Source organism: Miniopterus natalensis, chromosome 17, assembly GCF_054644295.1.
Source record: "Miniopterus natalensis isolate mMinNat1 chromosome 17, mMinNat1.hap1, whole genome shotgun sequence".
Classification (NCBI taxonomy): domain Eukaryota; kingdom Metazoa; phylum Chordata; class Mammalia; order Chiroptera; family Miniopteridae; genus Miniopterus; species Miniopterus natalensis.
The window spans coordinates 32743583-32758376 of NC_142097.1; the positions used below are offsets into that span (position 1 = coordinate 32743583).

Sequence of the window (14794 nt, forward strand, 5' to 3'; positions counted from 1 at the left end):
TTCAGAGCCCTCCCTACAATGATGTGAGGGTGTGAGCAGGGTCTTGTTCACAGCTGCACCCCCAGTATCTAAAAAAGTGCTAAGCATGTAGAAGGCACCCAAATGTGCTAAATGAATGAATGATAATTACCTTCCTCAAAGGGCTGATGTAAGAACTCAGTGCAATGATGTGTGTAAAGCCCTTACTTAGCATGGTGCCTGGCACACAGTAGGCCCTCAATAAATGTTAGCTATCACCATTAACAAATCCTCCTAGAATGACATCCTGAGCAATCTCCACAGACACCACACCTTGTAGACGGAGGGCTCTGTAGTCACTCAGAGGTCCTCTGGGCAGGGACCCCCCATGGGGCTGCGTGTGCTGGGCCTCGGTCCTGAGGGACCACAGTGTCCCCCTTATCAGATGTTTGTGTTTAGACTCTGAAGGGGGCAAATAACTCTAGTTCCTTTGACAACATTTAGGGCCCTGCCACCATTTTATTATGTGAGCAAACATTTGATAGCTGGGAAGCCCATCCCTAATGACAGGTCATAGAATCTCGCTGGCGTCTCCTTATCTGCCCTCTTGTTTGCTCTCCTATTGAAACCTGCAAGGTCACAAGCCATTTTCTCTCTCCTCCACCTGAAATCTGAAAATTGGAAAAAGGCTGATAGTGGGAAGTAAAGAGACTCGAGAGTGGGGGTGGGTGGAGGGAGGAAGAAGAGGCAAAGGGTATCGGGGTGCTGAGAAGAGCCTCAAGAATTTAAAAGGGTCAGAAACCTGCCTCGTCACACGAATGTACAGCTCCAGCCACTCCGAGGGGCACTCAGCAGCATGGACCGAGGCACCCGTACAGCAGTCTGAATGAGAACAGCACTTCATGCTTGCCAGCTCCTCTAATCCCTCAACACCCTCCGCTTTATAGGCGAAGAAACTGAGGCACAGAGAGAGGAACTTGACCAAGAGCTCAAAGCTAATAGAAGGCTCCTAACCTCAGCGCGTCATAGAAAGAACACACGCTGGGAGTGCACCTAGAACCGGTTTGAACCTGGTTCCGCACCCTCCTAATTCCAAAATCTTGGACAGTTCACCGACTCTCCTTGAGCCCTGTTTTCCTAATCTGTAAAATGGACATAAGGGCAACTTCACGTAGGGTTATGGTCGGAAGTACTGATTAATGGGATGATAGAGGGATAGCAAGCCTGTGCTGGTAGTGGTGGTGCATGTGTGTGTGGGGGGGCCTTCCTGTGAGATGCCAGTGAAAGCGAATGGGAGCCCTGGCCGGTTTGGCTCAGTGGTTGGAGGGTTGGCCCTCGGACTGAAGGATCCCAGGTTCGATTCTGGTCAAGGGCACATACCTCAGTGGCAGGCTCATGCCCGGCCCTGGTCAGGGCGTGTGAGGGAGGCAACCAATCGATGTGTCTCTCTCACATTGGTATTGTTCTCTCTCCCTCTCCCCCTTCCACTCTCTCTAAAAAACAATAGAAAAAATACCCTTGGGTGAGGGTTTAAAAAAAAAAAAAAAAGGAAAGAGGAGACAGAGGGAAACAGAAAAAGGACTCCTTGGAAGGAAAAGGAGAGGAATGATGTCCCACGTCGGTTAAAATTAATAAGGCCCAGGGCTCTGGAAGGGAGTCTGCCCCATGATGGAGGTGTGGCTCCTCTCAGAGATTTTTCTCGTCCATCTGGGGTCTCTCCCCAGCTCTCCAGCCCACCAGAAGTCTGGCATCAGAGGCCTTCGACCCTTGGATTTCTTCTCTGACCTTAAGTTCCTTGTCCTCATAGTAATAAACCTTGGGGAACACTTTGCAATTCCCATGCTCCTTCCGCAATAAATCATTGGAGTAAGTGCTGGTTTTCTCATGTGCTTTATGGTCTTGTTGCTCAAAGTAGATCGGCAGCATCAGCACAGCCTGGGAGCTGATTAGAAATGCAGATTCTTAAGCCCGGCCCACTGAATCGGAATCTCCATTTCAACAGGATCTCTGGTCCTCGTAGGTCCATTAAAGTTTGGGAACCAGTGGTCTCGGGGACCCTTCTCTTAGAGGTCTCACTTCCACAAAAGGGGAGAGCTGCTCATCCAGCTGCTGTTGCAACCACACTGAGCACTTTATAAACAGCACTGTCACAGAAAGAGGAGCCCAAGTTCAGGATAAAGGTCAACGAGTTATGACTATTGCAAGGTCTGCAGCAGTTCACTTCTGTCTTCTGAAATGGCCAGAATAGCTGGCTGGCAGGTTTTGCTAAAGGAAGTGGGCCCTAGGACCAGCACCAGAGAACTGAGCAGGCACTGGGTCCCCAGCCCTCCACTCCAAGCTCTTTGCTGACTGAGTTGGGTCTCAGCTCCCCTAGAGAAGCCAAACAAATGGCCCATGTTCCTGCCAATTGCACACAGCTGAGCTCTCTGTCCTTTCTCTCTGCAGTGTCCTCTCCAAGCCTGGTGATACCCACACATCACTTACTTTGTGCACAGCAACAAGGATCCTATTTTCCACACCATCACTCTCCGGGCAGCTGTCATGGAAAAGCCCAGTGACCTGACAAGCACCTGCAAGAGGTCCCTGCTTACCTGACATCCTGCTGGTACCTCGGACAATCCGTTCTCAGGAGGCCCAGCTTCCCTTCTATGCAGTATTGTCACAATGCCTCTCCCAAGATGTCAAGTCCTCCCATCCGTCCCCAAGGTGGGAGGCAAGAAGCCACGAAAAAGGAAGGGAGAAAGCCGTAGCGTCTACATTATGCTCTTTCAACGAACAAACTGATGTGAAAACTTGAATCTGTTACTGAAACGAGGAGAGGAGGACACGTGCTATTGAACTGAGCCAAACACACTGTAAATATCAGCACTCCCTCCCCCACCCCCACCCCGACTGATCTTGAGAATTCTTTTGAAGAAGTAAATTTGTCCAATGGGTGTAAACTATAAACTACTGTAATTAAGTGCAATTTCCCCTCCACTTCCTTGCCCCTCTGCCATGTATATAATACTAAAGTGTCTATTAGTTTTCTTTGTAAAGGTCAGAGTTGAATTTTCAAAATGATTTGCCCTCCTTTCCCTTCCCCCGTGGAGAAATATCCTAAGTCGGAAGTAAAGCCCTCGCCCCCTCCTTCATGCCTGGACACACACAGGGATGCTGTATATTCTGGACTGACTGCCAGCTAACTCCAGTCTCCTGATGATAAGACACACCTCTGGATCCCTGGAGGTGCCGAACATAGTGTCAGAGTGACATCCTAGCTTCGGTGGGACTAGGGGGTTCAGTCAGCACACCCCCGAGAAACCCCAAGGCAGGGCAACTGGCTGTTTGATAGCATAAGAAAGTTGTCCTTTCAGAAAGCCTCCCATTAAAACTATTTTGTCACTGCCCAGAGTCTCATATTTCTGTCTCTGACACTTCCGCTGCCACAGTTCTACCAAGGACCCCTGGCCTCCTCCTCGGAATTTCCCACTGGGCTCCCTGCTGCACGCCCCCTGTCTCTGTGCCACCTTTACTGCTAAGGTAAGAAGAGTGGATTCTCCCGGCAGACTCCACAAGTCCGTCAGAGGGGATCTGGCCAGAGCAGGAGCGAACACAACTTTTTCTCCTCTGCAACTCACAGGAGTAAAGTGATAGACCTATCTTGGTGACTGTGGTCACAGGCACAAACGATAAGCAGGAGGAATTTTCAGCCGCATCTTAAACATTAATTCCAGTCTTTCTTCCCTTCTGTAGGGCTGTCAATCACCAGGAGAGTGGGCTCTTGTGGGTGTCACCTGCTGCCCGGGTTTCCCTCTCTGGTGGTGATGCTAACAGATACAAACAGTCCAAAAGGGGAAAAGTGAATGGACTGGACACTCTGCCAGCAGGGACTTTGCCATAATCCAGGGCTGACTCAGACAGAGGGAAAATGGACCTATCCTCTTGGCTGTCTCCTTTTGTGTGCAGCACAGATCTACCAGCATTTCTCATTTCTAATGGTTTTTTTGCTTCAAGACTGAGTATTTCCCAGGCAATGTTTAAGCAAGGGAATTGTGCTGATCAGGCCCCGAGCAACAGGTTTTTCAAGATTCCAGTTTAGTGGAAGATATAATTCTCAGTGAGCTAGGACATTTACTGAGTACCTACTATGTGCCCAGGGCAGGGATGGATGGATATGGAAATGCTGACCTCCTTTGGTTCCTGGCTCCCCTGGACAATGTAATTTGGGCTGAAGTAGTCAAGAGCAAACACATGGTTGGGTTGAGATGGCTGAGGCCACGGCCAAGCACCATGTGTCAAGAGAGGCAACATCCCCTGTCACTAATTGAGATGGCCTGTGAGTTCCAGGAAGAGGAAGGGAATATAGGCCTCAAGCCCCAGCCTCAATTGGGCCCCCATTTCTGGACTCATGTTTTTTCTGGAACAGCAAGTATCTGCATTTGATTGATTTTAGATCTTGCATTGTTGTGATGACTGAGAATTCAGAAAGTTTTATTCATCTAAGAGGTCATCTAGGCAGAGATGGAGGTGGGAGGGAGGATGTGTGGTTTGGAGAATCTTCAGGGACTTTGTCTAACCAAATCTTATGTGAACAAAGACCTGTAGAAAGTGACCCTGTCAACTGAAAGCCCCCAAGAAGGTGAGCACCTCCCTTCTAAATCAAATAGGGACCAAATGGTGTAGCCATTATGAAAAACAGTATGGAGGTTCCTTAAAAAATTAAAAATAGAACCACCTTATGGCCATGCAATTCCATTTCTGGGCATTTATCTGAAGAAATCCAAAACACTAATTTGAAAAGATATATACACCCCTACGTTCATAGCAGCATTATTTACAATAGCCAAGATATGGAAGCAAACTAACTGTCCATCAATAGATGATTGGCTAAAGAAGATGTGGTACATATATACAATGGAATATCATTCAGCCACAAAAAGAACGAAATCTTACCATTTGCAACAACATGGATGGACCTAGAGGGTATTACGTTAAGTGAAATAAGTCAGACAGAAAAAGACAAATACTGTACGGTTTCGCTTATATGTGGAATCTAAAGAACAAAATAAGCAAACAAAACATAAAAAACTCATAGAAACAAAGAACAAACCAAACTGATGGTTGCCAGATGGAAGGGTGCTGGGGGAAAAGGGAATAGGTGAAAAAGGTGAAGGGATTAAGTACAAATTGGTGGTTACAAAATAGTCGCGGGGATATATAATAGTACAGCATAACTACGTATGGGGCAGGTGGGTACTGAACTTATCGAGGGAGTCACTTTGTAAGTTATATGTAACCACTATGCTATACACCTGAAACTAATATAATATTGAATAGCAATTGTAATTGAAAAATAAATAAATAAAACAGGGACCTCCCTGCACTTGGCTCTAAGCCGGGCAAGGAGACCCGCTGTGTATGGGTCCAGGTGGGAATTACCCACCCAGAAGATTCATTGGCAACTAAACACCCCCATACCTTCCTCCAGCGCTTTATGGACCAACATTTCTAGGGTCTCTCTCTGCACCCTGAGCCCAGGTTAACAGACAGATGGTTCCATTTTCACCATGACCAGCTGTCATTTTCTAGGGTGAGCTCTAGGGAAGGCAGATTTCATCTTAACATCCATGGATAAAAAATAAAATTAGGAATGAAAACCTGCCTTAAAATGTATTAAACTTGCCATGCCAAACAGTGCGTGATTCCCCACTAAGACCAAGATAACTGGAGTATTAGCTGTTGAATTCAGGTGGATAAAAACACAATGCAGACAGCAGGGGAATGTGAGCTCTTGGCCCCCGGTTGGGGGCAGGTCTTTGATATTCATTTTGGAGCCAGAATGCCCTGATTAGAATCTCTAGTCCACCACCTAACCCCACCCTCATTGTCCTCCCACGTAAAATTGGGTGATAATACTAGCACCTACTGTAGAAGGTTGTTTGAGGAGTAAATGAGTTTATGCATGTTAAATGCTCAGAAGTCTGCCTGGTATGTCGTCGAGGGCTGGTGTTCCTGTTCTTTCACCCCAGAATGCCTTGTCACGTGGTCTCCTAGACCTGGTTGATAGTTCCACATAACCCCATCACAAATTGTATGCTTGGTAACGAAGACCACCAATAATTGGTTAAATGATTTGGTTCAGTTCTGTGGTGTGTGGCAGATCCAGCAGTGAACTGAGGATGCGGCAGGAAGGGGAGGTCTGAGGACAGGGAAAGGCTTTGTCTCTAGGGAAAGAGGGAGGTAGGATGTGGTGATCCTGCAATGAGTGCGAGGGCCGCAGAGAGCCAGGAGGCTGGCGCTAGGGCTGGCTGTGGGCTCCTAAAGGTGGGTGGAAGGAGAGCCATGGAGGAGGGGTGCAGGGAGCAAGGAAGGGGGTGGAGCAGGAGGAGACAGGCAAGGGCAAACTTCCTGAGGAAAATCAGGCTAATGTGTCCCCTTAGAGTGAGGAATTAATTCAAACAAACACCATTGAGATCTACTCTGGAAAATAAGAGATTGCCGGTAATGGACCACACCATGGCATAGGCTTAATATTCATGAGAAATTGCAGGTAGCTGAACCAAATGCCAGTAAAGCCCCCCCTCCCCCCCGAGATCATTCTGGCTAGGCAAATACTGGGTTGTCAGCTAAGATTTATAACACGACTGTTTATAAATGAATCTCTGGGGTGTGCATGGATGAGCGTTTCTTCCTGGGTGCATGGGAAGTGCTTTGTGTAGGACTATAGAGGAAACACTAAGGGCGAAAGAGCAGAGCGAACCTGAGGGGGCAAAAGCAGGAATCATCAGAGAGTTTTGTGCAGAGCAGGGATAAGAGGACCCCTCTGGCTGCTGAGCTGTAGGGAGGGCCCGAGAGTGACAGCGAAGAGACCGCCATCCGAACCTGAGGTGGGAGGGGCACGGAGGTGGTGAGAGGCCGGCTGGTCCTGGCAGAGGATTTAAAGGCACCAAGGTTGCCGGATGGTTTAGGTGTGGAGTGTGAGAAAGAGAAACATCAAAGATGTTGCTAACATTTCGGTCCTGAACGAAGCGGGCCACAGAAATTGATGCCGTAGGAAATGAGAAACAACGTTGCCTGAACATGGATTCTATGGCAGTTATTTTTTTAAAGTGGTACTTTAGGAAGCATCTCGGTGTAGTGTGGGATGCTGTGACGTCTGGTGTGATATCAGGGCTCTCCAGGTGGCAGGAGCAGGGCATCTAATCATGCCTCCAACAGATGTTTATTGAGGGCTTTTTATATGCCACATACTCTTCTGGGCATGGGGAGAAAAGCGGTTTTTAAAATGTCACTTTGTCCATGGAGCTTACATTCAGCTGGGAGGGAACCAACAATAACTAAACAAATACACAATATGTCAGATGTTGATAGGTACTAGAAAGAAAAACGAAGCAGAGGAAGGGCATAGGGGCAGAGGAGGTAGATTCATTTTTTTGTAGGGGGATCTCTATACCCTTGCTTTCCAAGGCAGGATTTCTTTTTGGGCACCCAGACTAAAGAGATAGAAGAGTGTATATGTCTGAATCAACTACGCTAGTGGTTAAACACATTCCCTGTGCTGCCTCCCTCTCTAGGAGAAAGTGCTTGTTTCCTGCGGCCACTGTAACAAATTGCTACAAACTGCATAACTTAAGACTCCAGAATTTTATTCCCTCACAGTTGTGGAGGCTGGAAATCCAAAATCAGTATCACTGGGCCAAAAACCAAGGTGTTGGCAGGGCTGCACTCCCTCTAGAGGCGATAGAGGAGGGATGATCTGTTCCCCGCTGCCTCCAGCCTCTGCTGGCCGCCAGGTCCTCTGGCTTGTGGCCACATCACTCCAGTCCCTACCTCCACAGTCACATTGCCATCTCTTCTGTATCAAATTTCCCTCCTCCTAAGGATACATGTGATTACATTTAGGGCCCACCTGGATTATCTAGGATAATTTTCCTTAATCACATCTACAAAGACTTTTTTCTTTTAAGGTGACATTTACAGCTTCCAGGGATTAGAACCTGATCTCTTTGGGGGTCATTATACAACCTAATACAGAGATTTTACAACACACTGTGAAAACAGAACTTAAGGCAATCTTTTCTTTTATACCACTTTTCCAATTACAATTCATCATTACTTTTGTAAATAGGTTGCATTGCCTCGTGCAAGAAACATGGATGGTCACAAGAAAGATGCTTGTTTCTTAATCTTTATGAAATCTAGTTTCAACAGGAGCCACACTTTGGAGAAGCTTGACTCAATAGTTGAAAAACTTAAACATGTTGCTCATGTTTGTCTCATGGAAACAAAACAACAGGCTTGTGCTGTCGTTAGGGTTAACCATTCATCTACCCCTTTGTTCATCTAGTAAATATTTCCTGCTGACATATAGAGCTGTGGCCAAGAGCTTAGGCTGAGGGAGTCAGGAAAATCTGGGTTCAAATCCTGGCTCTACCACTTATTAGCTGTGTGATCTTGGGAAGGCTGCTTAACCTTTCTGAGTCTGTTTCCTTGTTTTTAAATGGGATTAAATGAGAAACAAGGTACATAAAGGCCTTTGCCTCAAACATAAGAAAATGCTCAATAAATGTTAGTGATTAGCACCCACTCCTCCTAGGACAACATGAGAGAACACGATGGCTCCATCTCCACCGTCACTAGAGGTAAATTCTGTGAGAGTAGGGACTTGGTGTTTTGTTTACTGTTTTGTCCCCAGCACCTAGTACCTGGCACATATTAGGCACTCAGTTAATATTTTTTGAATGAATGAATGTGTGTGTGTGTCACGGAGTTTACTAGTTTTATATCTGGAAAATGGCCTGAATGCACACCTACCACCACCACCACTCTCCGGGGCCTCCCAAGCTTCAAAGGAAGGAGCAAGTCATGTTTGTGACACATTTCCCTTTTATAAGTGAGGGTATAGAAAAATGAAAGAGAGAAAAATGATGGTCCTAGGTAATGCCTTATGGCCAGTGTAGTACAAGGGTGAGTTAGAGAAGCTCGGAGCCCATTCTGGCTTCGGAGCTGCCACCCAAAAAGGAACACTAACGACACAAAACCACTTCTATCTGCCTGTGGGTTTGATCTCTGTACCTCATTTGCAAATATCCCTACCATCCCCAGAAGGATGACCGGATTGCAAACTTCTCAAGGACGAGAAACACTAGGTAATGCCTCTCTTTACCAGCCTGATCCAAGTCTTCATTCCTTTGACTATATTTTTTTGTACATTTTCAAAATACAAAGCATCTAAGACACATAATAGGTGCCCATGCGCTCATTCATTCAACAAACCTGCTTTGCACACTGACTTTGAGGCAGACCCTGTAGTGGGTGCTGGGGATTTCAGATGCCCCGAAGGAGTTCCCAGACTGGCTGTGGAGACAGATAAATTAATAAGTGATTGCAATGAAGTGTGTAGGTGTTAGAAGGTCGAGTGGTGGGACAATGAAGGAAGTTCTATTTGGATAGAAATAAGAGAGGTTTCCTTGGAAGGTACTTGAACTCCGTCATGAAAAATGTGTAACCGTTTGCCAGGCAGATGGGGGGTCAGGGGAGTAGAGGAGATATTTCAGGCTGAAGGGCCACAAAATGCAAAGTGAGTGTCCAAATCAATGAGTTCCTGGTAGTGTTTCAGCCCAAATCTTCTGTCTTCTGCATTTCCGAGACCTTGCCTGACCTTCTCTTACCCTGGCTCTCTAAATCATGATCTGACACAGTGAAATATGTTCTCCAGGCTGCCGGGTCCTCAGGTCAAGGTAATGGATCGCTAGCCAGCCAGTGCCTCCGAGGAGTGAACGGGGGCCTGAGAATCAAGTGTGTGGGCCGCACATCTCAGATGAGCAAAAGTAAGGCATGGGGTAAGGCATGTGATGTTTACACGCACAAACTGCAAAGCCACTAGCTTGTGAAGTGTCATTACGTCTGCAGGTGGAGGATCATTTCCCTGTTACTCAAGGACTCCTGATCGGGCTCTGATTGGTCTCTGGAGAATTGTTTTATGACCCAGAGCCAGTCAGCTCTAGATAGGAGATGTGGTTTGCTGGGCAGAAGTTTACAGGGCAGGAAATTGCTTCACTGGGCACAACCATTCATAAGAAACACCTCTGGGAAAGGGAGACCAGGCTCCTGGCAGGTCTGACCCTGGCCGTTTGTTTACATCAGCAACAACCCGTGTTCCTGGTTACACAATGTGGCAACGTCACTTTGAATGGGGGATCTTTGCTCCTTGGAAGAATAAACACATTCCTCACTTGCAATGGAATTAGCAGACCTCACAGCCTTCTCGTTGACTCTCCCAGAGGCCATAATGTCATAGGAAGGTGACTGTAAACATGAGTAGCTGTATAATGTATTCCATATTCTGTTGAATTTTCCTTTAATTGGCAGTATAGCCCTAGATGAAGATACTCGAAAGCAGGGTGGAAGAGGGTGACAATCTTTTGTCAGGCAGTTGCCAAAACCATGCTAGGTTTCTTAGGAATAATCTAGTCAGTGGTTTAGGGGTCATTGGTCAGTCTTTGGGGAGGAAGGGACAGGGCTGTGGGTTGTATGGATACATCCCATAGCCCACCTTTCCATTGTCCCACCAGCTCTTGGCTGAGTTCTAGAGTCCAGAGTTTTTAGCACTAGAGCCATCAGATCTGCACATGTCATGGGGAGGAAAGATAAAGGGCAGTGGCCAGAGTCTCTGGAACCATGGGGGGTCTGTCTGGCGAGTTACTGGAGGCCTCCAGCCCCGCACTAGTCAGTAGAATCGAGAGTCACACCTCAGGCCCTACTCCCCCACCTGCCTTTAAACCCCACCGCAGTCCCTTCCTGGTCAGGTGAGCTTCAGAAATGAGCTGCTTCACCTCTTTAAGGTCTCAGGTTCTGTATCTGCGAAGCGGGGGAGAATCATGCCATTTAACGTCACAGCTTGAATGTGGGGATTACATGAAACCATGCATTTCCTCACTCTCGAGTGTGTTTGCACACTTAGGGTTTGATGTGTCGTCTCTGCGGGCAGCTGGGCGGGTAAGGTGAGCTTGGAGTGGAATTTTAGTGGTTTTTTTTTAACCTTTCTATGAGGAGTTGCAAGCAATTCACCATTGCCCCCAACTTAGTTTAGGATCTACTAAGTGTGTACTTAGACTTTGTGGCAGAACATCCAAGGGCAGGAGCAGTCAGTGGCAGAAGACCCTGGGCTTGCCCCATCTGAGCTTGTTTTATTGGTTTCCCTGGAGACCATCTGTTTAGTTCTCTCTCCCACTTGAAAGTTCTACGGGGGCCCAGGCCAGATTATTCTTGCTCCCCACTGTATCTGCAGGACCCCATACAGTTCCTGGTGCCTAGTAGGTTCCCTTCAAAGACTTGTTGAATGAGTAAGCAAATGCATGAATGAATCAATGAATGGGTTGCACTTCTTTTAAAATATGAAAACCATTAATAGAGTGAATCCATAACAAACCTACTATGAACTTCAGATCATCTAACTTCTACCTCATCAGAGAAGCAGGCAGCCTTGGTTCCTAGTTTCCTTGTACAGAAGGAACAGTTGTGTCAGGGAAAGCAAGGTGGGCTATGGTGCTAAAGCCTACCAAAGCAGTTGCAAGGAAAATAGCCAAGGACCCTTCAGACAACTAGCTCAGTAAGTACCCACTTTAATAGTTGTTTTCAACCCCCCTTAGGACCTCAGGCTTACTGCTGCCCCCTCCCTGCCCCCTTTCTGTGAAGAAGACTACAGAAAGTTTAGAGCTACTGTCCCTAGGTATTTGGGGAATAGTGTTCCCGGCCATCTGACATCCAAGTCCTGCTGGAAGGACCAGGATCAGCCCAGACATGAAAGGATGAACCCACGGGGTCAGACTAGAGGAATGTGTGACCAGGGCAGCATAGGACAGACCCCGAGGAGTGTTTTGGGCAGCATAGAACAGACCCCGAGGAGTGTTTTGGGCAGCATAGGACAGACCCCGAGGAGTGTTTTGGGCAGCATAGAACAGACCCCGAGGAGTGTTTTGGGCAGCATAGGACAGACCCCGAGGAGTGTTTTGGGCAGCATAGAACAGACCCCGAGGAGTGTTTTGGGCAGCATAGGACAGACCCCGAGGAGTGTTTTGGGCAGCATAGAACAGACCCCGAGGAGTGTTTTGGGCAGCATAGGACAGACCCCGAGGAGTGTTTTGGGCAGCATAGGACAGACCCCGAGGAGTGTTTTGGGATCGAGGATGTGGTCCATGCAAACGTGTTAGAGGCCTCCTTTGAGGTGGTAGCCCTGAACGTGGTACCTGTATATGGGTCTGATGTCCTAAAAGGCATGCTTCTCAAACTGGGATATTGGTAGGACAGTGAGCTATAAGAAGTCACAGAAAAAATAACTCATTTTCCTGGAGCATCAATTTTATTCAGAGACAATTTTAACTGCATTTTTATATAAAAGCAAATTGATTGATTGTGGTAGAAAATACAAAATTCACATGCATTTTTAAGATAAAATATGGGGCTTCAGAGAAAATTACTATTTGGGGTGATCTAAAATTGTAGACTCCGAGAACTCTGAATTCACTCTTCTCTGCCACTCATGATCCTTCAGTAGGAACATTTCAGAAGCACTGGCTGAAAAGAGCCATGCAGAAAAATGTCCATTGACAGTGCCCCCGCTGTCCCTGTGCGCTGCTAGACCCCCACCCATGCAGTGAAGGTCCCCTCGATAAGACAGTGGCACTGGTAAAGCTGCAGCCTCTCACATCATCTGGGCTGACCCTTGGACCCTAAGAGATGGACTTGCTGTCCTCCCAAGTCCTCTGAATTATACACCCCTCGCCCTAGAAGAGGAATTGTATCCCTGTTGTTATTTTCTCCATCCCTGGTGGCCAGCATAGCACTTAGCACAGATGAGGCACTCAGTTAAGGTGTGTTGAGATGAACTGAGCTCCAGACATGCCTTTTTTTCTCTTGAGGGTGGTGGCAGCTCTGGCCTCAAATCCACAGGGACCCCAAACAGCATAGTCACAGGGACCCAGTGGGGACAAGTTTCACTTCCTTTGTTTCCAGGGCTACAGGGTTGAGAAATTCTTTCCAAGTAGAGACAATATTGTTTTACTTTTATTCACACTTTTGAGACCAGGACACTGAATCACGAAGGGCAGATTGACAGTTCCACTCTGGAATACACGGAGATAAACAGTGAGTGAGCATCTGGGTCTGGGGGCCCCTGCAGTAAGTTTACTCTTTGGCAAGCTTTGGTCACCGGATCAGAGTCCCTGGGGAATCCAGCCCCCGTCCTTTCTCTGACCTCCTGGCAAGTGCAGCTTCTCTGGGAATCCTGACTCCAGTGCAAGCCCCTGAGAGTGGGAATGACGTCTAAATAATCTTTGTACCTCCTACCACTTAGCGGAGTCACTGCATAGAAGATGCCCCCAATAAATATTTGCTGGTGATGAGTGTGACGGCATTTGTCTAAGTCATTTGCCAAATATTTATGTTACGTGCAGTCTGCTGGGCATAGGCATTCAATAATGAATATGAAATAATCTCTCACCTCAAGGGGCTCATGCTTAATAGGGAAGGCTCGTATGGGAAATACCCACTGCGCGACAGAGAAAAACTCAGAGGCAACGGGAGGGCCTCCCAGGCAACACAGGTGGTGCCTGCTCCCTCGCCAGAGGACTCAGCAGATAAAGTGGGGACCTCTAAAGCCATCGAGGTGGGCCCAGCCTCCCACAGCTGAAGTCCTGGGGGACCAAAGGGAGGATCGCCTTCAATGGTGGGCTTTCACAATCACAGGAATGCCCAGTGGGTGGGCCGAGGGGTGACCTCCCATCACCCTGTAGGAAAGTGGGGCCAGACTGGCACCTGTTGAGACAGGTAACTCCGTTTGCCCATTGTCAAATGTTTGCAGAGGAGGAGCAGTGAACTCCAAGGGGTAAGAGGGGATGGGTCACAACCAGGTGAGCCTCCTTTCGGTGGCACCGCCAGCATTAGCCCAGAGATAGAGCGGCTGTCCTGGAAGGATTTATAGCTCCTGATTTCAAGGTCTTATCGTAAACAGGCCCTTTCTCAATCGCACCGTGTCAGGGGTAGGGGAAGTAGGCAGGGAGGGATGGACTAGAGAACAGTGCTGGGGGTGGGGGTGAGAACCTAGGAGGAATGTGCACATTTGGTTGTAGCAGAATGGGGAGTTTAGGAGAGAGAGAAAGGGAGAGAGAGGGAGAGAGACAGAGGCGTGTGGAGTTGCTCATGGCTAATATCGTATGGGACATTGAACTGGTTAATTGTAATGCTACTTCTTGCCTTATTTCCCATGGCCAAGCCAGAAAGGTCACAAACATGCTTTGGAATGCAGTGATATCCTGAGCCAGCCCAGAGAGCCAGCCCAGTGGGAGCGTTGTCTTACCCAGGCTTCTGCTCTCTAGAAGTTTCTCCCCCACCCCCAGGGCTCCTCACCCAGTGCAGATTATTGCTTAGGGGAGGGGGCAGGTGGGCAGGGTCTCTGGTCCACCTGTAGCTTCCGAGGCAGACACACAGCTGAGCTATCCCTGGAGAAAGGTGGTGAGTGGGAGGAGTGGAGGGGCGGGTGTGGGAGGCAGCAAGGCGGGGAGGCAGCTGGTGGCGGGTGACGAGGACATGATGAGACTGCAAGTGGAAGCCTCAGGCCTGTGGCTGGGAAAGGTACCAGTGCTGCCTTTGGACGCCCCTCTCCCCCTTCAAGTCTTTGCTTGACATCTATTCTTACCTAATGTCACTTGAATAAAAGCAGGTGCCCACGGGAAGCAGGACACTCTGCAATTTGCCCTGGACCACACCCCAGCAGACCACCTTGAAGGGAGGGCACTAGGTGTTTCATGCCGCTGCAGCCCCATCCCAGGCTTTTCTGGACTCAGCCTGGTCTGCA

General features: G+C 48.0%; 1 protein-coding gene across 6 annotated transcripts in view; it reads left to right on the top strand.

Moving 5' to 3' along the window:
- Positions 1-2582, top strand: part of HNF1B (HNF1 homeobox B) — a 50707-nt gene extending 48125 nt beyond the window's left edge. For 4 of the 6 annotated variants that reach the window (XM_087825643.1, XM_087825644.1, XM_087825642.1 and 1 more), the window contains exon 9: positions 2404-2424. In XM_087825643.1, coding sequence (XP_087681769.1) covers positions 2404-2424 — 21 coding nt within the window. Of the gene's footprint in view, positions 1-2403 lie in introns of all 6 variants that reach the window. The other 2 variants (XM_087825645.1, XM_087825647.1) reach the window with 1 other exon arrangement.
- Positions 2583-14794: the final 12212 nt, after the last annotated feature.